The 22937-nt window shown below is 50.1% G+C and overlaps 7 protein-coding genes across 7 annotated transcripts; 5 read left to right on the top strand and 2 right to left on the bottom strand.

Annotated features, from left to right (window-relative positions):
* Positions 1-1736: 1736 nt before the first annotated feature.
* N7525_007750 (uncharacterized protein) lies at positions 1737-3606 on the top strand (the record flags this gene model as incomplete). The annotated part of the gene is made up of 2 exons (XM_002568159.2): positions 1737-1880; positions 2068-3606. 2 exons carry the CDS (start codon positions 1737-1739, stop codon positions 3604-3606), a joined length of 1683 nt encoding a protein of 560 aa, XP_002568205.2.
* A 388-nt stretch (positions 3607-3994) lies between these two features.
* N7525_007749 (uncharacterized protein) lies at positions 3995-4756 on the top strand (the record flags this gene model as incomplete). Its single annotated transcript, XM_002568158.2, has 4 exons — positions 3995-4040; positions 4161-4174; positions 4315-4488; positions 4610-4756. 4 exons carry the CDS (start codon positions 3995-3997, stop codon positions 4754-4756), a joined length of 381 nt encoding a protein of 126 aa, XP_002568204.2.
* Positions 4757-5117: 361 nt separating this feature from the next.
* On the bottom strand, positions 5118-9331 carry N7525_007748 (C2 domain protein; the record flags this gene model as incomplete). The annotated part of the gene is made up of 4 exons (XM_002568157.2): positions 5118-6602; positions 6658-7123; positions 7176-7361; positions 7416-9331. 4 exons carry the CDS (start codon positions 9329-9331, stop codon positions 5118-5120), a joined length of 4053 nt encoding a protein of 1350 aa, XP_002568203.2.
* A 769-nt stretch (positions 9332-10100) lies between these two features.
* N7525_007747 (uncharacterized protein) lies at positions 10101-10691 on the bottom strand (the record flags this gene model as incomplete). Its single annotated transcript, XM_002568156.1, has 3 exons — positions 10101-10127; positions 10188-10499; positions 10569-10691. The coding sequence occupies 3 exons, from the start codon at positions 10689-10691 to the stop codon at positions 10101-10103; spliced, it is 462 nt and encodes a 153-aa protein (XP_002568202.1).
* Positions 10692-11164: 473 nt separating this feature from the next.
* swr1 (putative SNF2 family helicase/ATPase (Swr1)) lies at positions 11165-16189 on the top strand (the record flags this gene model as incomplete). The annotated part of the gene is made up of 1 exon (XM_002568155.2): positions 11165-16189. One exon carries the CDS (start codon positions 11165-11167, stop codon positions 16187-16189), a length of 5025 nt encoding a protein of 1674 aa, XP_002568201.2.
* A 3144-nt stretch (positions 16190-19333) lies between these two features.
* Positions 19334-20479, top strand: N7525_007745 (Clr5 domain-containing protein; the record flags this gene model as incomplete). Its single annotated transcript, XM_002568153.1, has 2 exons — positions 19334-19461; positions 19522-20479. 2 exons carry the CDS (start codon positions 19334-19336, stop codon positions 20477-20479), a joined length of 1086 nt encoding a protein of 361 aa, XP_002568199.1.
* Positions 20480-20895: 416 nt separating this feature from the next.
* On the top strand, positions 20896-21978 carry N7525_007744 (NADPH:quinone oxidoreductase family protein; the record flags this gene model as incomplete). The annotated part of the gene is made up of 2 exons (XM_002568152.2): positions 20896-20928; positions 20986-21978. The coding sequence occupies 2 exons, from the start codon at positions 20896-20898 to the stop codon at positions 21976-21978; spliced, it is 1026 nt and encodes a 341-aa protein (XP_002568198.2).
* Positions 21979-22937: the final 959 nt, after the last annotated feature.

Genomic DNA, 22937 nt, shown 5'->3' with positions numbered 1-22937 from the left:
CCCTCACAAGGTCTAGATCCTTTAGTTGTTACTCGTTTTTTGACCTTTTTAGGTATTTTATATATATCTATATATCGATATATGTTGATATATCGGTACACATGATAGAGACATTTATACATTATATACTTTTATTGATATTATACCCTATTTGATATATAGGACATGTGTAGTGACACTCATGTCCTATCATCGGATGTATAGCTATCAACCTTGGAAGTCTTCTACAACCATTTGAAATCAGCGGTCAGATCGCAGGTAAAATACTAAAGTGTTAAAATACTGGTCACGCAATTGCATATTCTTCTAGAAGGTAAAATTGTACTTCCTAAACTAGTATAACTTCTACGGAGTACAAAGAGATATGGCCCAACCCGGGTCGGATCTGCGAGACCCTAATGGATTAGCCCGTAAAACCTAGTGCTCAGTCCCCTCATCGTCAGGGGACGAATTGTGTTGCAAACTTGATACCACTCCTTCGTCATCCCTGCAGTGTTCCGGTTCCCCAGAAGCCTAGACCGTTGAACTGACATCTGGAGTCTGTGGTTACTTTCGAAGGTCCAAAGGAGGACAACAGGCAGAACCCGAAACTAGAACTAACACTACCAGGGACTATCAATGGATCATCAGAAATGACTCACTCTGGATTCTGTCTAGACCGGAGATTTAAAATCGCATTGGATCAGACCATCTCAACGGATATGCCGTATGGCCAGTCTTTGACACATCGTACAGCCATTACACTTAGTCTGACCAATGGAATCTCTCGATTCACAGCGTGAATCTGAAACTCATCACAGTGGCTTTACTGGAAACAGATGTGCGCGCTGCATACCGGGATGTCTGTTGTGCAGATGGTGGGGGGATTTGTCCGTGTGATCGCTACTTACCCCTCGTTTTGGGGGGTAAACAAAAGTACGAAAGTACGAAAGTAAAACACTAAACAAGATAACAGGGGAAACGCATAATCAGTTGCAGATCATAGTTCGAACCAAAAATAAATAAATAAAAAGATCAAAAAAGAAATCTCAAGTTGTGTTTTTAGGAATAGCCGAACGCGGGGGTCGAACCCGCAGCCTTAAGATTAAGAGTCTTACGCTCTACCGATTGAGCTAGCCCGGCCGGGCTGTTGGAGAGGGGAGCAATAAAGTGCTACATAAGGGAATGAGGCGAATCGTAAATGTATAGTCAAATTTGGTTGAATTGGGCTTGATTCGTTAGTATAATATTCTACATTTATTTTTACTTTTTTTGTTACCAACATGTATTTATTATTGATGTTCTTATCCACAGATATACGTGTCTGCTTTGTCCTCGACCCGTGTCGAATATATATATATCTCTATTTTGGGCAGCGTCATTCTATGAGACTGAAACCATACCTAAAGTATTACTTGACACTATAGATGCTATCATCCGTGCTCCTATTACGCTTTCCCCTATATGTACCTGCATGTACCTGCATGCGGATACTATATCAAGTATAAAACTGTAGGTCTATGTACCTTTCTTCGTACATCGAAGTATACTCGACCTCGGCGCCAAGCCTAAAACAGGATAGCCCCTCACATGACCAGCACAGACCACCTCGCTTCAAGTTTTTCCGGTGAAGCCCGTATAAATCTGCCTGTTTTCCTCTTTTCCATCTCTCATGCCTTTGAAGTTTGAGAGCCTCGACCGGCCACTTGCATCCCAGATGAATTATTTCTGACCCTGTAATAAATTTGCTACCTACTATGATTGCCGAGATGCAGCCGGATCTGCACCATGACCAGCTCGAGGCCGTGGGCAAAGCCTTCGATGCACTCCTACTAACCGTGTACCGGCTGACTCACAGACAAAATGAGCTGCTCCTGCACATGGACAATGTCTTCAAGCAGGTAAATACCCACTCTTCTTTCTCCCCCCTGCCTCCGCATACTGGTCTCGCATGACGAGGAAATAGCTCTAGATCAGGAGTCACTTTTGTGACAATGACGGATTAACATGTATTATCTGATTGAGACCACGACTGCCTTGCTCTTATGCATTTGACAAGATGAACATTGCTAACTTTGTATCTTGCAGTACACAGACGTGATAGAAATTCTGCCCCCTCAAGATAGACATCGTGCATTTGACGTTCAGACCAAGCTGCTCGAACAGAAAGAAGAATACCGTCAGGGCCTCGTACACAGCAAGCCTCGAGTGGAGGAACAACCCTTGAATTCCATGGATGTAATAAAGACCCTCGTTGCACATCAAAATGTAGACGAAAATACTTTCCTGGCCATCAAGAACGGAGTGAAAGGGTGCAAATCTCTGCTCCGTTCTCAAGATAGCCTTTCCCAAATATCCTCCAACTCGTGCATCCTCGCGCAAGCACCGGCTCCAGCAATCGCGCTGGAGAAGGACTTCACAACGAATGGCACCCAGGGAAATCTACATTGCCCCTTCTCCAAACCGAATAAGATGCAGAGCGCAAATGGCAGCGAGGCCCCCAGTGGGAAAAACTCGGCCCCGAAGGTCCAGATCGAAGCCACCTGCGGCCACGAGCATCTGGACCCCATCAGGGCTGAACTCGAAGAACGACGCTCTAGCCACACCCCATCAGCCCCGTCCTCAAAAGGAGCTTGTCCCGTCTCCCGATGCCCGATCCGATTCCTCGATCAACACTCCCCAGAAGAAATCGCAGAATACGTCGAACGACACAAACATGAGATCCCCCGCAGTCACGCAATTTGCGTCAAGCGTTATCAACGAAACCCACAAGATATGAGACATTTGGACGCCAAATACGGTGGCCTGACCAGCATGATCGCTGGTTTAGGTGTTAAGCATCAAGCGTTCCTGCCTGACCGTCATAGTAGCGGCGAAGGCCACTCGCACTCTGCGTCGAGTGAACGTGTTGAGAAATGGGCTGAGAACGTGGACCCCAGTACACCCAATGTCCCGAACGAGGAGAACAATGAGGAGGATAAGAATGAGGATGATAACCGTCAGAGTCACTTTGACCGTCCCCTTCGTGAAGTCCGCGTGGGTGAATCCCCAAGCAGGCCTTGGGGCATTTCAGTGCCTGTCACACATCTACCCCCCGCCTCGGCCTCTATCCCCACATCCCCCGACCTCCAAGCCGACAATCCTGATAACCCCGCCGATGCCGACATCCTTGACGCTAAGCCTGCCGGTGGCTGTCCATTCGGCCACGGTAAATCAAAGCCCGAGACCACAAAGCCCGAAACTCTAAAGCCCGAAATGGAAACATCTCGGAGTGGTGAAAGGCCCAAGGACGATGATATTGTTACACCAAAGAGGCCCGGCTGTCCATTCGGCCACGATAAGCCAAAGATGGAAGGTCCGAAACCTGAAACCGAGACCCCCTGGAGTGGTGAGTGGCCTAAGACCTGGCCCAAGGACCAGGCTGTCGCAGATCAGGCAGCCGAACAAGCACCTGATCCCCAGGTTGCTCCGGCTGCTCCCGTGAGCGAGGGCTCGACTACGAAACCCATCCCCCCAACATTCTCCACCCCCTCCCACATCACCTTCAATGGCCCCGTCTTCTTCGGGTACTCCGCCGAAGAGACCGCCAGCCTCTTACGACAGTTTGGCAATCTGGGCAAATCATGACCCCAAAGAGACTTTTTTGTATAGTATGTTCCCGGAAAGCGCAGTCTCTTAATGCATCACGACGAAACGACATATTTTTTTTTTGCAAGCAATTGTCACTGTATCAGCACAATTGAATCATGATTTAATACGAATTCCAATATAATGTCTACAATAGCTACATAGAATGATAACAACAAAATCCGTAATGTAAAGTAAACGAATGACTTCATCGGGGAGAGTCGACCCTCTCCGAGGGAAACTCGGAGAGCGGGGCAACTTCGTTATCAACACCTTCGTATATAACTTCCTCTCTCTCCCGATGCTGCGAATTACTCCTCGTCTTCTATCTCTATCTCGAATCCTCCATCCTTCAATCCCACTCAACCCCCAATTCCCTTCCCGCATAATGTCTGCCAACATGTCCATCGTCTCCGCTAAGGATGCCTGCCCTCGTAAGTCACGCCCCGCCAGCTACGGATCCTCCCCTGCCTCTTAGACAGCGAAAGCAGACTCAAATACAGAAATGGAATCAAAACAAGCAAAGAGCAATAGCTAATTCACATATCCTATAGCTGCCGGCCCTTACGTACGTTGTCCTTCCCTCCGTCTGCAGCTCCATCTACCTTGGGAGCTACCCCTCCACACCTGAACTATCCACTCCAAAACATCATTCCACGCACATATTGCACAGACTATAAAAGAAACCAACTAACGAACCCACCACAGTCCCAGGCCATCCGCGCCAACGGCCAGATCTTCGTCTCCGGCCAGATCCCCGCTGACTCCTCCGCGAACTTGGTCGAGGGCAACATCGGCGAGAAGACTCAGGTTTGCTGCGATAACATCAAGGCTATCCTGACCGCTGCTGGTTCCAGCGTGGAAAAGATCGTCAAGGTCAATGTATGTGTTTCCCTCCCCGGATTTGTTATTGTGGTGATTCTGGACTCGGCTTTGCCAGGGAGAAAGAAGTGTACACAAGTTCTGAGAAGGACGATTTGCTGACATTGATTTCTCTTCTCAGGTCTTCCTGACTGATATGGCCAACTTCGCTGAGATGAACGCTACCTACGAGAAGTTCTTCGTTCACAAGCCTGCTCGTAGCTGTGTTGCTGTTCACCAGCTGCCCAAGGGTGTGCCTGTTGAGATCGAGTGCATTGCTCTGGAGTAGATTTGAAGATTCATTAAATCTAAGTCTTACTTATTCGAGTCAATGAAAACAATATAAAGGAAGTCTAAAATAAGAATAAGAATGAATTCGAATTATGTTGTGGAAATCCTTGGGGATATCTTCCTCATCTTGATTATTTCCATTCCCGATCCCCGTTTCCTCAAAGAACATACATGCGCGAGTACAAGCAGATACCAAATTGGGAATCATAAGAGTCAAGGGTGCTGATGCGCAATGAGATAGAATGCAAGATACGAAGGAAATGGTGAGGGAAGAAAAGAAGAAACACAACGTTGCTGGCTCGATAGATAAGGAAAACAGGGAACATAAACGTCAAAAGGTGGGAGAGCTTGCTAGGTGCTCACCTGCCGCGGGGGATGATACCGCTCATGCGGCTTCCAGCACCAGCCATCAGGCTCTGTTTCACGATAGCATCAGCAGCAGCAGCGGCAGCAAGTCTTTCCTTCTGACGGCTACGATCCCGTAGATAACCGGCAGCTTCGGGGCGCATGCGAAGAATGCGCAGGATCATATCGTCGTTAGGATCAGCCTGCGCTTCCCGTCGCTTCTCTTCCTTGGCCTTCCTCATCGTGCCCAGGTTGCGGGAGAGCATGATGCTCTTGGCGCGACGGGCAGCGGGAAGGCCCAAGCCGCCGTAGCCAGCACTTGTGGCGCCCAGGTGGGCAGGCGCGGAAGTGCGGTTGCGGGCCGCTTGTTGGCGGTTGACAGTCGCGGAGGCCATGCGTTCCGAGGTGCGGATGAGATGCTCCGTTGGTTCGAAGTAGAAGAAATTGAGAGACTGGATTTCATGGTATTTGGGTGATTTCAGGATATCGATTGGGACGCCGTTTGCTTCGCCGGTTTCGTCGTCAATCGCATGGAAGAAGTTCAATAGTAGCACGAGCCAGCGTGACACGATGTCGACTTCTTGGATGGTTAATGGCTTCTGATGGGACGGCTTATCCGACAGAGGTGGTACGAGTAGACTCTCGATGGTGGCAAGCACTTCCTTCCACAGGCGAGCCATCACCATCTTCATGGCTTCGGGCGTGAGGGTTTTGTTCATGATTGCGAAGTTGTCATTGAAGTAATTGAACAAAGGAGTCAGTGCATTTTCGACGTCTGCCGGTGTGGGTCCGGCAGGGGTTGGCTGCGCTCGGTTGCGATTCAAGAAGCTCGAGACACTAGATATACTGAGTCCTCGAGAGAGCAGAGACTTCAGTGTCCGCCTGGAAAGACAGTGACTGATGTATGCCGAAAGCTTCTCTGTGATCTTCCGAGTCATATCCCTTTCAGTTCGCTTGAGTGTACGGAAAGCCTTGCCGAAGTAGAACTGGATGTCATCTCGCTCGCCTTCCATACTAACACGGAGTAGAAGCCGACCCTGGGTATCCAGGTCGAGCCAATACTCTCTCGGCAAGAAGTCACTGAAGTGCACAGGATCCAGCTTGATCGACGTGCGACCAACGTAGTCGTGATCGCCCACTGCATCCCAGTCCCAGATGGTAGCGATGATATTCAGAGGGCCCTGTGTTGTGAGATCCACTGCATCCTCCCATCGGGGATTGAGATTATTGTAGATGATGCGGGTTTTGGCAATTCGTTTCTGATATTCGTCCGTCAAGACGACATATGGATCGCTGCCACCGCCGATGTCGCATGCTTTCAAGTCTTCTGCCTCCACTACCTTGATCGTAAAGACATAGGTGGTAGACTTGCGGACCTTCTTGAGCTGCGGTGGAGTATTTCTTGCAATGACTTCGGCGCACGCATCGACGTTGATATCCTTTTCGAGTTTGTCGAGCTGCGCAAGTGCATACTCAATATTGTTCAGTTTCACCAGGGACTACAGAAAAATGTTAGCCGCGATATTTACCCAGTTGAGACGGACAAGAACACACCTCTGAGGAGAATTGGAAGGGCTCAATTTTATCCTTATTCGTCCAGGTGTCCTTCGCGAACTGCATCAGTTTTTCCTGGGTGGTTTGGTTCAATGCTGCCTCTTGCTCGGGTGTGAGGCGATCCATCTCCCGCGTGAACATCTTTTCTAAGGAGTCACAGTACGTTGCCACACCTTTCCCAATTGAATTAGAGAGATGCGTCATGAACTTCGCATATTGAAGATCATCGTCCCACTCCAGTTGCACCATATTCTCAACCACTTGGTTGAAAGATCGGAAAATATCAATAACTGATACACTGTGACGATCGTCTTCAGGTGGGAGCTCTGTTCCATCTGCACGAACGGCGAATGCATCTTGTCTTGTAGCTTGGCTGACCCAATCCATGATCTTTTGATCAGTCAGACGAAGCCATCTCCAGACGAAGTCTTGAAGGAGGCTCTCCACATGGAACGGGAATGGAGCACTAAGCCGAGTAAGTAATTTCACAGGAGCAGAACGGGAGTACAGGGGCTTACTCTTCATGGGTGTTATGGAATAACCGCCTGATAGTAGCAAGCTGCTTGTATAGGTCGAAGCCGTCGTCGATAGCGATCTCCTCACCCCTGGCTTTTGCCAGGTCGAGAATCCTAATGATCATTTCATGTGCGTCCTCAGCGAACATAGGGAGTACGTTGTGGCACAAGGTGGTATAGGGATTCACACTATTTCTAAGTTAGAGACTGATCAACTAAACAGACGGGAAAGAAAGAACTCACCCCATAATCTCAGGGTTATTGCGGTAGCGTTTCTGGATCTTTAGCGCAAGCTTTGAGATTGCATCTCCAAGTTGAATGACATGGTCGGGATCCCAGGCCTCTTGTTCCACGGGGATTAGTTGGCTAAGAAGGCTTTGATACTTTGCTGTTGCTTTTTCGGCAAGTCCTTCTTGCACATACGTGCTGAATCGATTGATGTCTTCAGGGTCCTCAACGTAGCTGGGATCCATCTGGACGTGGGTGTCGAGAATGTACATAACTGGACCGAGTGGGCGCGGTTTTGCTTCAAAGCAGTCCATCATAGCCTCATATAGCTCCCGGAGCAGAGCCTCATGAAGTTTGGACAACAGCATTTGCATCGTCTGAAGATCATGTACGGTCCATCGTTGCCGATCAAAGACAGCAGAAGCCGCAAAGCTACTGCGTTTGCGGTTCTCGCCCGTAGGCATTTCCTTCACGAAAGTAAACGCTGAGTCGAGTGTAGTGAGATCAATCTCATTGTCGACAAATTTAGTTTGGGCCACCTCAAGGAACAACACGACCCGGGAGAAGGTTGGAATCCGCCAGCGGAGACAAATCTCATTAAGCAGTTCCGTGGACTGTTTCGAGAGCAGTTTCATTGAAGGCACGTCAGATGTGGCCTGCGTAGCTTCAAGCTCCCGGTCGCGCAGATCATGCGTCAAAGTCTGCGACAAGATATATTTGTACAAAGACCTAGGGTCAGACGGTATGAATGTGTATGTATCGGATTCATCTGACTCTTCTAGAGAAAGCCCACTTAAATCAACAGGCTGATCAATGACATAAGATGTTCTGTCAGTCCGACCAGACGATGTCCTTGACAGGTCGGGGTTCTCGTGGGGACTTGAATTGAACTGAGGAAGAGACCCGGGGGTGCTTTTGGCCAGCTCCGGGTTGGATTGCATGATTGCAAGCATCATTTGTGAGAGATCAGGACCTTCGCTCTTTTTCCAGGCATCATAAGCCTCGTCGGACTCAAAATCATCCCTAGACAAGGTTTTGTGCGTCTGGAGGTTCAGGTGGGCTTGATAGGTTTTTAGGTCCTGCAGAGCGGCCTTTTCGGTCCAGGTTGACTTGTGTCTATCGATTTCGGACTGTGCTTGGGATGTGGTCATCCCAAAGATCTTGGCCACATGTTGAACCAGGGGCATATCCTTCACATTGTAACTCAATGTGCCGACACTTTCTGTCGCAGACGTAGGCCCGTTCGTTTGCATGAGGTCTTGGTCTTGCAGGAGAAGCTTGTTTTCCAGCACCGTCAATCGATTGGCCAACTCTGGGCGGTCCTTGGACCATTCGTGGTCTTTCAAAGTGAGCGCAAGGAGTCGGACAAAAAGTGCAACGTGCCGATCCACCATGAGCTTCCAGCTGTCATCGTCATGCTCTTTGCCCTTGCCTAGCTCTTTGACTGCGTTGGAGTAGAAAATCAGGAGCAGATCTTCAGCTCGCCGGTCCTTCTCCATGCGTTTTCGGAACGAGTCTTCCTTCAGAACGTTGAGAAAGACAGCGAATGTCCGCACCACCAGGTGATCTTGATATTCCTTCCTTTTCTCCTTTCCCATCAACACACCCGTCAACCGCTTCTCCAGCTCGGACACGAAGCCATGGGGAACCCTGGTGCTTTTCGAGTCCCTGACCAAGGAGAAATCGCTCATTAAATCATGAATGGAGGTGGCTGATCGTTTTGGCCGCGCCGGCGCGACGGGGGCATTCTGGATGCGACGAGAGCGAGGGTGGAGGAGATAGGCAAGGTAGGCAACCCGAATGGCATGACTGTATGCCACGTTTAGGGGACGGCGCCGCGCTATAGAGGAGTTACGCGAATGACGACCCTCATTCTGGAGGCTGTTAATCCGTCGGTTGACTCCTCGGGATTGGGTAGATGCTGTCGACATGGGGTTGTCAATTAAATTCGTGCAACGTTAGGAGGTGACAGGCAGCGCTGGAACATGGAGGAAGTTGGGAAGCCAGCACCCAGAAGAAGCTTTTCAGATATATTTCTTTTTCTTTCAGTCCGAAGTGAAAGCCGTGACAAAACTGGAGGGGCGAGTTTGTTTATTGAAGGGGAAGAGGGGGGAGGTGAAACCAAAAGCTGCCGAACCAACTGACGTATGGGCGTCCCGCCCAAAAACAATGCTATTTATGGTCTGACTATACTATGGGAATACTATATATTTCTCTACTTTTCGTTTCATATACCAGCGCTTATTGAATATTGCTAGTCCAAGGTGTCCTAATCCTTGTTCTCCCTGGATGGGGTCAAAGTTATAAAGCTGCAAGGGTTTCCTGGTTATTTGCGAAGATCAAATATGGACAACTAGTCAAAGCTTACATCTAAAGAGTGATCTAGGGGGATATTCAAAAGAGGTCTATACTGATGTCTAAAAGGGCATCCAAAAGGCATTCTAGAATGACAACCCGGGGGACATCGTGGTGTCTCAAATATAACGTCCACAATATCAAATGGATATCAATGCGATATACCGGCACATACGACAAACACAAACGTAGTTTTTAATCCAAATTCATTCCGAGCATGCGATCGGGCTTTTTCGGGTTTTGATGAAACATAGGACTGGTGAATCGACCACCAGTCCCCAAAGACGCCGAAGATAGAAAATCGTACTGGTATTTACACAAACAAAACGAGAAACCAGATGTCAATCACCACTTGTCACCGGACTTGCGGGCCTAAAGCAAATGGTTAGCTTTTTGCCTTCCTAAGAGGTTGTGAATATCATGCCCACATACCGGCAGAGCATTGGGACCTCCCAACTCCGTCTCCAGACCATCGGGGTAGGTCTTAGGAACACTCGGCTTGTCGGGGTAGTTGAGGCTGACAACGCCAACCAGGCCAAGGAAAGCAGCGACGAAGCATCCGAGGTGGAAGAAACCCTTGCCGGGCGAGACGTGGGTATATTGCTCGGGACTGAAGACACCGAGGATTTCGTTATCCTCATGCACAGGCTCGCCAAAGTTGCGCTTTTCTTGCGCATCCCACCAGCCACCGTGAGGGTCTCTGTGTGCACGCTTCACAGCGGGAGGGTTCGGGTAGTTGTTGTTCTATCTCCGGCGGTTAGGTTCCCAGATACCGAGTAGGGGGACGGAATCTGTGCCACATGGATGCTATACCTGTAGAGGATCATCAATCTCAGCAGCACGGAGAGCTGGTATCTGGGAGAAAGATGCGCGAGGAGCAATGGCTCGAGCGGCAACCTGGGGCAGGCGCCGGGCCAAGATCCGTTGAGACAGCATCTGGGAGAGGAATTGGAGGTCAGAAAGGCTGAAGAGGGGTCGAAGTTAAGATTGAGCGAAAGAAAAGAGCTTACAGTTATGCTGAAAGGCAAGCAGCAAATGAGTTGTCAGAGGAAGGCAAGAGAGCCAATTGGGTAGAGGGGGTTGAATATCGATGATGAACGGATGGAGGTTTGCGGAATGTTGTGGCCTGAGGCATCTAGTCACAAGACTTCAGGCATCTACGCGCCGGCGCGACCATGTAATTACTCGCCCGAAGGAAAAAAACCACTCTCCACGTATTCTCATCATCTCCGTTGTTTTTCCGTCCCCATCCACGCTACAGTGCCGATAAGCATGCCAAACTTCTCGTAGTATCTCTACTCGATATTCCCCATTTGCTGATGCCAAAATCCTCTACTTCGACTGCGTCATTGTTGGGATAACTGGGGTCACCTGCCGCCACCGGCCCCTGTCGTCTGCGGTTACAAGTCATGCAAAACGGCACCCCCAACGGCCCATCACCCCAAGATGAACGCGTGACGCCTGTGCCCGATTCTACACCTCTAAACGGGTCTGTAATCGAAGCCCCATCGGATTCGACCCCCCACGAATCGATTCCTTCCGAGCCGAAAGACGTTGAAGCTGTTCATCAACCTGAAGAACCCCCATCAAAGAAACGAAGACTCACAGATTCATCCTCGTCGCAACGTTCCACTCCCAGACCACCATCCCCGCCTTGGAAAAAGGCTGGCTTTGAGGGACCCACGTCTTTCCTCTCTGACGGCAAGCGTAGGTCGTCGCGAACAAATGCCGTGCCCATCGAATTGCAACCTGGATCGGACAAGAGACATACGCGGGGGGCTCAGAACAAGAATGCTGGCAAGTCTGCTCGAGATGGAAACAAGCCGGCTACATCCTCGCCGCTATCGGTAACGCAGTCACGCGCCGACATCAGTGGGAAACTGAGTGGAAAGGCCACTGCCAATGGATCACCCAGAGCGCCATCGCGCGCGGCGGCCAACAAGCCGCAGCGTATCTCACAGCCCCCGGCACCAAAACCAAGTCATTCGCGCACCAAATCCCGCAGCTCCGCTACCCTTCCTCGCCCGTCTGGCGCCAACGGCACCAGTTCTCGCTCGCTCCGCGATCGCCCATCCCTTTCGAACCTGTCACAGGAGGTCAATGGAGCTCCAGATGATGCCAATATGGATGACAAGGAACCCGGACAAGGATCATTGAAAATTCCAAAATTGCGCATTAAATTGAGCAAGCCTGTCCTTCCTATTCGACACCCCGGCCACATACCGCAGAAGAAACACACGTCTTTCAGAGAATGGGTTTACCAAAACGACAGCTCAAACATATTGTCAGAGGATGAGGCCGCGATAGAGGCGCGCAAACGGCATGAAGTAATGGCTGCCGCTGAGCCCGGTGGACCGTTGAGTTCTCAAGTCTGCTCAGCATATATCACAGAACAGCAAGAGGAACCTCCCCCACAGTATTCGCACCAGGACCACTTGGTTTCCCATGCGCTCTATTTCCAGAAGCTCCTCGACAAAGAACACAAGCGCCACCGACAAACAGCCAAACTGTTTGCGCAATGGTGTGCTGACGCTTATCGAAAACGCCACAAGAACCCCGAAGATATTCTACGTGAGCAACAGGAAGAGATGCGTGGGAAACGCAAGCAGCTAGCAAAGGATCTTCAGAAGATGTTCGACCTGACCCGTGCCGATATTGATCGGGTCCGCCTAGCACGTTGGGAAGAAGAGCGGAAAATGGAAGACCAACAGGCTCTTGATCGCGCCATTAAAAAGTCTACTATGCTCTTCGAGAAGCGTCGATCGGAGATTTTGGGAGAATCGCCTAGCGATGCTCCGGTGACGAGTGACGATGAGGGTGGCGTATCTGGCTTCTCGTCTGGCGTAGGCGAAGAAGACGAGAGTAACATGTCAGATTCTGAATCCGGAACCGACGACGAGGTCAATGTGGACGATGATGCCACATTGACCGCAGAAGAGCTCCGGCTGAAATACGCCAACTTACCGGCTGAGGACTATACCGACCGGATGTCTGTAGCCTCAGGCAGCACGGCAATAACCGACCCCAACGAATCCTTGGGCCCTGAAGCTGTTTTGGATGACCTCGATTCACAGGCCGCCCGCGAAGATAATCAGTTGGACGACGTCGATTCAGTGCTGATGGATGATAGTGATGCCTCCACAGACATGGATGATGATATGGGTGATAGTGACGAAGAGGAAGAAAATCTAAGTGAGGAGTCGGATGACGATGATGAGACGAGACCCGGCCTGCTGGGTTTCTTCTCGAAGAATGAAACTCCTGTACCAAAAGATGGCGGAGAGGGAGACGAAGCCTCGTCTGTGGGCCACAAACACATCGATATCAAATCGGCATCGGAGGGTGAAGATGACATTGACTTCGAAGATCAAGATGAAGTATCCCTAGTTCCAATTGGACCAACGACCAGCGAGGGCACCTCAGCAGAAGGTACGCCCTTACATATCGCCAATGCTTCTGAAGCCTCTCCTGCTACTGGAGGAGAAACACCTGTGGTTGACACCCCGATGGAAGAGGAGCTCGCCAAAGCCGAAGCCGAAGCCGAGCATGGAGCGACTGCTGGTGTTGTACATGACATTGACCAAATCCACGAATTGGGAACCGCCAAGCCAGAGCCCGAGGAGGCCACTCCCGCCGACATCGCAGATGACGTTGAACACCCCCAACTTATGGAAGTAGATCATGTTCATGCCAGCCGACCAAGCGGGGATATATCCAGTGAGCCGTCGCCGGGAACCTTCGCAAGCAAGCCATCCGAGCCTGATTCAGTCTCGTCGCTCGAGCCTGCGATCGAAAAGGCATTGCAAATAAGTCACTCGCCTGCCCCAGGCCTACAGACACCCATTCCACACATCTTGCGTGGTACGCTACGTGAATATCAACACTACGGATTGGATTGGCTTGCGGGTCTCTACAACAACCACATCAATGGTATCCTGGCAGACGAGATGGGTCTGGGCAAAACGATTCAAACCATTGCCCTTCTTGCCCACCTTGCCGTGGATCATGGTATCTGGGGGCCGCACTTGGTAGTCGTTCCCACCAGTGTCATGCTCAACTGGGAAATGGAGTTCAAGAAATGGTGCCCGGGGTTTAAGATCATGACTTACTATGGTAACCAAGAAGAACGCAAACAGAAACGCCGAGGCTGGACAGATGACAATGCCTGGAACGTGCTGATTACATCGTACCAGCTCGTTCTGCAGGACCAAATGTCTCTTAAGCGAAAGGACTGGCACTACATGATTCTCGATGAAGCACACAACATCAAGAACTTCCGCTCACAGAGGTGGCAAGCTCTTCTTACGTTCAAATCCCGTGCTAGGCTTCTCCTGACGGGTACACCACTCCAGAACAACCTCACGGAACTGTGGTCTCTTCTGTTCTTCTTGATGCCTTCGGATGGTACCAATGGTGGCGTTGACGGGTTTGCGGATTTAAAGGATTTCTCTGAATGGTTCCGGCGCCCCGTTGAGCAAATTCTGGAGCACGGCAGGGAGACTATGGACGAGGAGGCCAAGGGCGTGGTCACCAAACTTCACACCGTCCTCCGCCCGTACCTTCTTCGTCGACTGAAGGCCGATGTCGAAAAGCAAATGCCTGGCAAGTACGAACATGTGGTCTACTGCAGGCTATCAAAGCGTCAGCGATACCTTTACGACGGCTTCATGTCGATGGCCCAGACCAAGGAGACGCTCGCGTCCGGAAACTTCCTCTCCATCATCCACTGCCTGATGCAACTTCGTAAAGTATGCAACCACCCCGATCTCTTTGAAACCCGTCCCATCTCCACCTCCTTTGCGATGCCGCGGTCTGTGGCTATGGACTTCAATATCAAGGAATCCCTCGTTCGACGACGACTGCTCTTTGAACACCCACTCACCAAGATCGACTTGGATTTCCTCAACCTCGCGCCCATATCACGGGAAGATATCTCACGACGGCTGGCCGACGACAGTATCAGGCTGATGGCCATTGGCCCGTTCAAGACTCTCCGAGAACGCCAGTACAACCGAACCAACTGGGAGATGGGCTTTGACGGTTCCAACATGCAGACCATCTTAGAATCATTGGAGAACGCTTGTCGGAAGAGGCGAATGGCGGAATTAGAGCGGTGTCTCTACTTCGAATCCAAGCGGCATGGCCGTCGGCCCGTATACGGTAGCAGCCTGATCGAATTCCTCCGGGCCGGGACCAAGGAACACGCGCTATCCAATGCGCCACTGCGGAAGCGCTCAATGGCCGACTGGTTGTCAAGCCGGTCCTCTGTCCTCGCGTCGATGATTCTGACCGTCGAGGAACGGGCTCTTGAGATGCATGGCTATGTCCAGAGATTCGCCTGTGTCACCCCGGCTGCCGTGGCCGCGGGCATGAGCGAAGCCGCCTTGACTCCCGTCGAGACCCGGCTTTTGACGAATAATCGCCCAAACCCGCCATACGATCCTTTCCACGAAGCACGGATGCGGCTCTCTATTGCGTTCCCGGATAAGAGATTACTTCAATACGATTGTGGTAAACTGCAGCGCCTCGACAAACTCCTACGTGACCTCAAAGCCGGTGGCCATCGTGCCTTGATCTTCACCCAGATGACCAAGATGCTCGATATTCTCGAACAGTTCCTCAATATCCATGGCCATCGCTATCTCCGACTCGATGGAACTACGAAAGTCGAGTCCCGACAGATGCTCACGGAACGATTCAATAGCGACCCCCGCATCCTCGCTTTCATCCTATCGAGTCGATCCGGTGGTCTCGGTATCAATCTGACGGGCGCCGACACGGTCATCTTCTACGATCTCGACTGGAATCCAGCCATGGACAAGCAATGCCAGGATCGCTGCCACCGCATCGGCCAGACCCGCGATGTCCACATCTACCGGTTCGTATCCGAGTATACCATTGAATCCAACATCCTCCGCAAAGCCAACCAGAAGCGCATGCTGGACGATGTCATCATCCAAGAAGGCGAGTTCACCACAGACTACTTCACCAAGCTGGACGCACAAGGGATCGCCGAACCCGACGAGCGCGACGGGCAAGACGAAGCAAGTGCCGCCATGGACCGAGTCCTCGGCAACCGGGTCGGCGGAACCCGTGTCTTCGAAGCAGCCGAGGATAAGGAGGATCTGGATGCGGCGAAGAATGCCCAAAAGGAACAGGAGCACGCCGACGATGGCGACTTCGAGGAGCACGCTTCGCACGGAACACCTGCCCAGGCTGGAACGCCGTTGGCCGTGGAAGACGGGGCAGCGCCGGTTCCACTGCAGGTGTCTGGTGACCAGCCCGATGGAGAATTACAGCCGGGTCACATTGACGACTATCTCCTGCGCTTCATGGAGTGGAACATGAGGGATGAACCCCTGGTTCTACCGGCGGATAAGAGCAAGAAGAAGTCCAAGAAGGGCAAAGAGCATCATCTCAAGAGGCGTCGTTAAGAGCCATTATGAGATCCGAGCTCGCCTCCTTTTTTGACTCCACTCCGACCGTTTCACGTTTCAATAATCCCCTCACGTTAACCTGTTTTTTTCTCCTATTTGGGGCTTTGTAATAGTGTGTGCTTGTGTATAATCCAGGCGTTGGAGATGTAATGTTTTTTTGTCTTTTTTTTTCCTATTCTCTTCTGATTAGCTGTCTGTATTACTTTTACTTTTTTACTTTTGCTCGATTCTGTTCCTATTCACGGTGTTAATTCCTATATTAAACCAAAAAAAGACCCAATAGAATCCATTAGCAGAAATAAATGTTAAACAATTTCTCAAATCAATAGTCTATTTCCCGGAGATTATACTCAACTCGACAAGTGGATCGGAATCCATATACGGAGTAGGGAGATCATCTCCCAAGGGTCCCTTGGATCTGGCTATTGGGGTCTAGCTCGGTGTTTATATTAATATCAATAGCGTGAGAATGGGGAATTGTGTTATATTAGGAAAGGTGCTACATAGGGAATAGTGAATATCTCTATATAGTACATTAAGAATATCCAAGTGTACAGTGTATTCAAATAAAGGTAGTACTCGTTAACAATATCACTAGTGAACTAGGTATAACTACTCCGTATGCATCTACAACTAGCAATTGACAATAGGGACAGAATCTCGGGTTTCCCCCTTTTTCTCCAGGGCTGACGAATTCCTCCCATGGCTCGGTCGGTCCCAAAGCCAAGTACTCCGTACATCGGCAAGTCTTCTCCGAATGTCGACCGCGTGGGTTGAAGTGGAACACGAGTCATGAGGAACTCGGAAGTGGAGCCTCATTCTGCAGCGGGCTATACGACTCGGATACGCATACCAACATACAACATTGGGATAATAACTTTTGCACATGATCCCCAGGGAAGACGAGTGGGGAGATATTGAGCCAGTTGCCGAATATTTCCCGGTGGGCGAACGTTGATTTGACGTGATTTGAGCTGTTGGGGTCAGGGTCCCCACTGATCTTCTCTCCAAATCTCCAATGATGCGAGACAGTTGGGAACTGGTAGGGCTCTCCAGGGCTCTCCAGGGCTCTCTCGGAGACACTCCGGACTCCATTAAGCTTTGGGAAGTGCCTCCTTTGGAAGAGCAGATCCATGGTGATCCGGGGATCTCGCTACGATTTATAGAGATGGTATTTTCTCCATTGGACCGAGGGAATAAAGGGGGGAGGAGATGAAATTCGCTTTTATGTTGGTCCAGAGCAGTAGCAGGTATTTCAAATAACCTTTTACTTTTTTTTTTCTTTGTTAACGGCTGTGAACATCAAAGGAAGGATCACCGTTTTAGTTCGGAGGCGCGCGGGTGAGCAAATGCCGATGCGCTAGGAGGATCTTTTATTTTTCATTGCCTCATTGCCTCATTGCCTCGTTTGGGAAATCCGTAGAATTTGAATCTAAAAACAAAGAAGATAATAAAGTAGTAGAATATACTGTTGTAGATTCCCGTAATGCAGAGACTCGGCATTTCTCCAGATCATTTCCCGAGAGAAGATAAGAAATTGGCCCATGGATCGAAGGTCTTCATATAAAGAGAGATGTGACATATGCAGGTCGAAAGTGATTGGCAGGGCTCTTTTCATGCAGTCTCGGGCCCGTGCTGGTTTTTCTTTTTCGTTTTTTCTTTTTCTGATTCGCTCATATTCTCTCATGTCTCTTAAGAGGTTCATGAGAAACCCCCCTCTTAGGGAACCCCCCCCTAAGAGGGGGAGCGAGTCAGGATATCAAGAGCCCAATAAATCCACTATTGAGGACCTGGGCAGATCGTCGATCAATTTGCCAGATTTTACCAGATTTTACCAGATTTTACCAGATCGATTGGCACTCGCACGAACTCGTACTCCACTGGGGTGTCCCATCATTGGTGTAAGTCGAGAGGGGGCTTTACACTAGTTCTGACACCATATGCCTTAGCGGGCTCACCAGCCGAAAAGGGGAAAAAGGAAAAAAGAAAGAAAAGGCAAAAAAAAAAAAAAAAAAGAAAAAGAAAGGCTCAGAAAGGCACCGCTTTTTTCCCCAGCGATTTGGGCCCCCAATAGCGTTGGATCGAAGCACATGGTCTTTTGAACCTCGGAACTGAAATTGCAGAATTGCAGCACATGTCCACTTGGGCACCCCCATTCCACTCCCAAGGTTACACTTCCGTATATCCATCATTCCCATAGCTTCGGGTTTACCTAGGTATCAGCTCTGGTCTGGTTTTGGAGAAAGGTCCGGTGCAGAACCACCGGGTCAGTACGTCAGTACCGTGGAGGATCCCGAGGTGGCGGTGATCGGCGACCATGAAGTCCAAGACGCCATCCACGAGAGAGGGCTTATCTGGTTTGGAGTATGACCCGTATTGGGATAAAACTGGGGCCCGGCTAGCAATGCACAGTAAATCACTCCTGGGGAACTATGTTGTATACGCATGGTACGGAGTGCTGGGACTTCCCATTTCCCGTCGGACCGAATTTGCCATATTCGCATCTGAATATCTCGATACGTCGAATGTTGGAAGAAAGAAAGAGAGAAAAAAATAACCAACAGCTAAACAGACCACTCCATACTCCATACACCGTAGAGACCGAGGTGATCAATCCATTCCAATATCCGCTTTGTTAAAACGCGCCAAGCTCTCAACTGGGGATAGTGAGACCGAGGAGAGCTGCTCCGCTTAAGATGATCATCCACTTGGAGTAATGACATCGCCCTGATGATCGACCTGGCCCATAACCAATGAAGGATGCTCTGCGAATCTCGTTGATGATCGCCGCTGGAACGGATGCTAAGACCCAATGGATCCTCAAGGAGGGACAGATTGTGTGCTCTCGGGTTCCATAATGACAGAACCAAGACAATGGAGATGTGGAGATGCGAGATTAGAGGTGAGAAGGTGGAAGTGGGTGAAGTTGGGGAGTTGGCCCTAACAAACCACTCACCATATTATATTCTCTTTTTTTTTTTTTTGGAGGATTTTTATTTTTATTTCTCCCTAAACCCATTTCCCCCATTTCTACATATAATAGTCGTTGTCTCGCCCGTTTCCTGTCTCTTTCTTGTTGATCATCTTTGATCTTCGTACTATTTCCCCTCCCTTTCTACTCCCCTGGACTGTGCGTCAATAATGAAGACTTCCATCTCCTCCGATGTATGGGAGAAGAAGAAGGCGTTGATTTCCAAGTTGTATATGGAAGATGAATGGCCCTTGAAGCAGGTCATTAAGCAGATACGTACCGATGATTTCAATCCTAGGTGAGTACATTGATGTTCCATGAGGACTCCAATCATCGACTATCAACTAACACCCTCCAGTGAAACCCAACTGCGAAGCAGACTGAAGAAATGGCGGGTGACCAAGCCATCTCGCCAGACTCGGAAGAAGAGTCTGGCTTCAGCCTCGGGGGAAGAACCAGACTCAGACAAGGATGCGAAGCGCAAAGCATCCATCCAAAGACCACTGCCATCATTACCAAGGGAAACACCAGCCCACCATGAATGGCCCATGACACAGCCCATCTACGGACAACCGTCCACCCTCCAACACCCCGTCCCAGACCAGGACCGGAAATGGAGCTCTCCGATGATCCAACAACTCACTCCCAGTCCCTCCGGGGAGCATGTTCTCATCCCAGACCGCACAACAGCCGTCTCTTACCCCGACCCCAGTCCAACAACAACATCCTTCGACCACGCCACCTCCCCAATTGGCGAGGGTCTCATGCTGAACACAACCTCCGCCGTGGCCCCATCCTACCCAGCCTACCCACTCTCACCCGAATCGTGCCTCCCAAGTCCAGGCACAGCAACCACCCCCGGCGGCATGGGCTGGTCGCCCCGCGCTGTCTCAGTAGACTATGGCCTCAACCCATCCCAATGGTACTCCATGCCCTTTGAGGCCATCACTCCCCCAGCCGTCCCTCAGTCCACCGCTGCTCCCATGGCCCCTTCAGCCAACGGCTACCTGCCCCAAGCCCAGCTCTACCATCCCCAGTACCACCCCTACCATGGGGAGGCAGAGTACCCTGGCTATGATGCTAAGAACTGGAAGCGCGCTATGTCATTACAGTATGATATGGCCGGTCATCCGGCTGCCCGGCCTGAGCACGATAGGAAACAGATGCTCCCGCATACACAGCCACATGGTCCGTCACATCCTATGGTGTCACCGTCGCATACCCAGTCCGGGCCTCATTCAGTGATGTGTGCTCCGATAATGCCTTATATGGGCCATGACCATTATGCGCAGAAGCCTCCGGGGATTGGATACTAGATGGTACTTGTACTGGCACTCTGTTAAATATCCGTGATACCTTATACCTTTTTTTGTGTGAAATATGGGTGGTTTATTTGTTTTTGTCATACCCGATATGTTTGGTTTTGGGGAGTTTGGATGAAAAGGAAACTGTATATATTGATACCTATTGACTAATTGAGCTTGAATACATTATACTATGTACATCTATACTATCCATATATATCCGATGTGCAAATAGACAAACCTGGGAAGAGTCTTCTATAAATGCCAAGAACCTATGAGTTACCCGAAAAGGAACCTCGGCATCTTGCGGGGGAACCATCTCTCGGCCCTTCCAGAGCTCTTTTATTTGAACCCTAGTCACATCCATCCCTTCACTCCAAAAATTCAGAAACAGAACACCCATCTCAATCCCACACATCCTCACCAAAATGCGTGCCGTCCAAGTCAGCGAATACGTCAAGGTACCTATAACCAACCCCCAACCCCCAACCCCAACCCAAAACTAACCACTCCTACAGGGTCCCCTAGACCTCAAAGTAACAACAGTCCCAACCCCAACCCCAACAGCAGACAAATACCTAATCGAAATCCACTCCGCCGGCACAAACTTCTTCGACATCCTCCAAATCCAAGGCAAATACCAACACCAACCGCCCCTCCCTTGGATCGGTGGCGCCGAATTCGCCGGCACAGTAACCGCCGTGCCCAGGTCAGCAAACAACCGCTTCAAACTCGGCGACCGTGTCTTCGGCGCCACCCAGGGCGCCTACGCTACACACGTCCTAGCCGCAGAGCAGACCCTTCTCCCCGTGCCGGAGGGATGGAGCTTTGAAGATGCGGCGGGGCTGTTCGTCACGGCGCCGACCTCGTATGGCGGTCTTGTGCAGCGCGCGGGCGTGAAAGCCGGGGACTGGGTCCTTGTTCATGCGGCTGCAGGCGGGGTCGGGCTCGCTGCTGTGCAGATTGCCAAGGCCATGGGGGCGACTGTTATTGCTACTGCGGGGACGGAGCGGAAGAGGGAGATTGCGAAAGACTTCGGGGCGGATTATGTGATTGATTATACCGATAAGGCTTGGCCGGAGATTGTGAAGGGGATTTGTAAGGAGAAGAGGGAGGGGAATGGGGCTGCTGGGGTGGATATTGTGTATGATCCTATTGGGATGATTGAGGCGAGTTTGAAGTGCGTTGCGTGGAATGCGCGGTTGTTGGTTATTGGGTTTGCGGCGGGGAAGATTGAGAAGGTTGCGCTTAACCGGGTGCTGTTGAAGAATGTGAGTATTGTTGGCTTGCATTGGGGGCAGTATGCCAAGTTTGAGACGGAGACTGTTGGTGTGGTTTGGCGGGGGATCTTTGATCTTGTTAGGCAGGGGAAGTTCAGGGGCACTGCGTTCAAGGATGAGAGCTTCGTTGGCTTGGAGAGTGTGCCCAGGGCTCTGCAGGCACTGGGTGGGAGAGAGACTTGGGGGAAGGTTGTTGTGAATATTGTTGGTGATGCGAAGAGCAAGCTGTAGTCTTTTTGAGAACCCAAGACTACTGTAGATAGATACGTAGGAAAGCAATAGATTCGATTCGATACTAAGCTGATGAATGTAGATGCGCAAGGAGTCATGCTCTCGTAGACAAAGTGAAATCCCCGAAGGGAAGACTCGAGCAAGTATAACATGAACTATGAAGGCTCTTTGCTCTGGCAACTTTTGTATTTCAAAAGTGAGCTTGAGCACCAGAAGGTACCTAGCTCGCAACCCAGCTCCAGTCGGTCACGGCTACAAGACGTAGCGCTGCGGTAACTGTTCTCCAAAAGGAGAGCCCTTGAGCATGTCCAAATGGACTGGGGCAGCTGGATTGAGGAGTTGCGGATGACAGAATGTGTCTAGGGTGTGATATATATCTGGGATTTGTTAGTGTATGGTTTGCATTGATAGACAGCACAAATCAGAATAGCATTGAATTCTGAGGAATGGATTGAGTGTCCAGAGAGTGTCAGAGAGTGTCCAGAGGAAGTTGACGAAGAAAAGAAGAAAAAATAGGGAAAATAAAAAATGATGACTCAGCATATCTATACCGCCCAGTTTCTGCCACTTTGAGGACATATCGACTTGTTCTTGACTTAAACACTAACAGATCTCAAGAATCTCCTACAAATTGCATATTCAAGAGTTGATGCTCGAAAAAGGGGGTATAGCGCATTGTTGTCAGGAAATTAATGATGGCAATAAGTAAGATAGCTACAAGTACCTACTACAAAGCAAACACCGTAGTTCTTCCCGGTCCATGCTCTTAGGCAATAGATGGGCCAGCTTGATGTCTTTTTGTTCGATGTAGAGCCTGAAGACATGGTAAAAATGTTTGTTAGGGAATATATAGTGGGAAAGCTTCTTCTTCTTCTTCTTCTTCTTCTTCTTCTTCTTCTTCTTCTTCTTCTTCCCTACTGTATGGGATATAGAGGACGAGATATATGCTATATGTACAG

Source organism: Penicillium rubens (assembly GCF_028828025.1).
Source record: "Penicillium rubens strain IBT 27055 chromosome Unknown utg000003l_segment0_segment0, whole genome shotgun sequence".
Taxonomy (NCBI): domain Eukaryota; kingdom Fungi; phylum Ascomycota; class Eurotiomycetes; order Eurotiales; family Aspergillaceae; genus Penicillium; species Penicillium rubens.
This window is presented reverse-complemented; position numbering and strand designations above follow the sequence as displayed.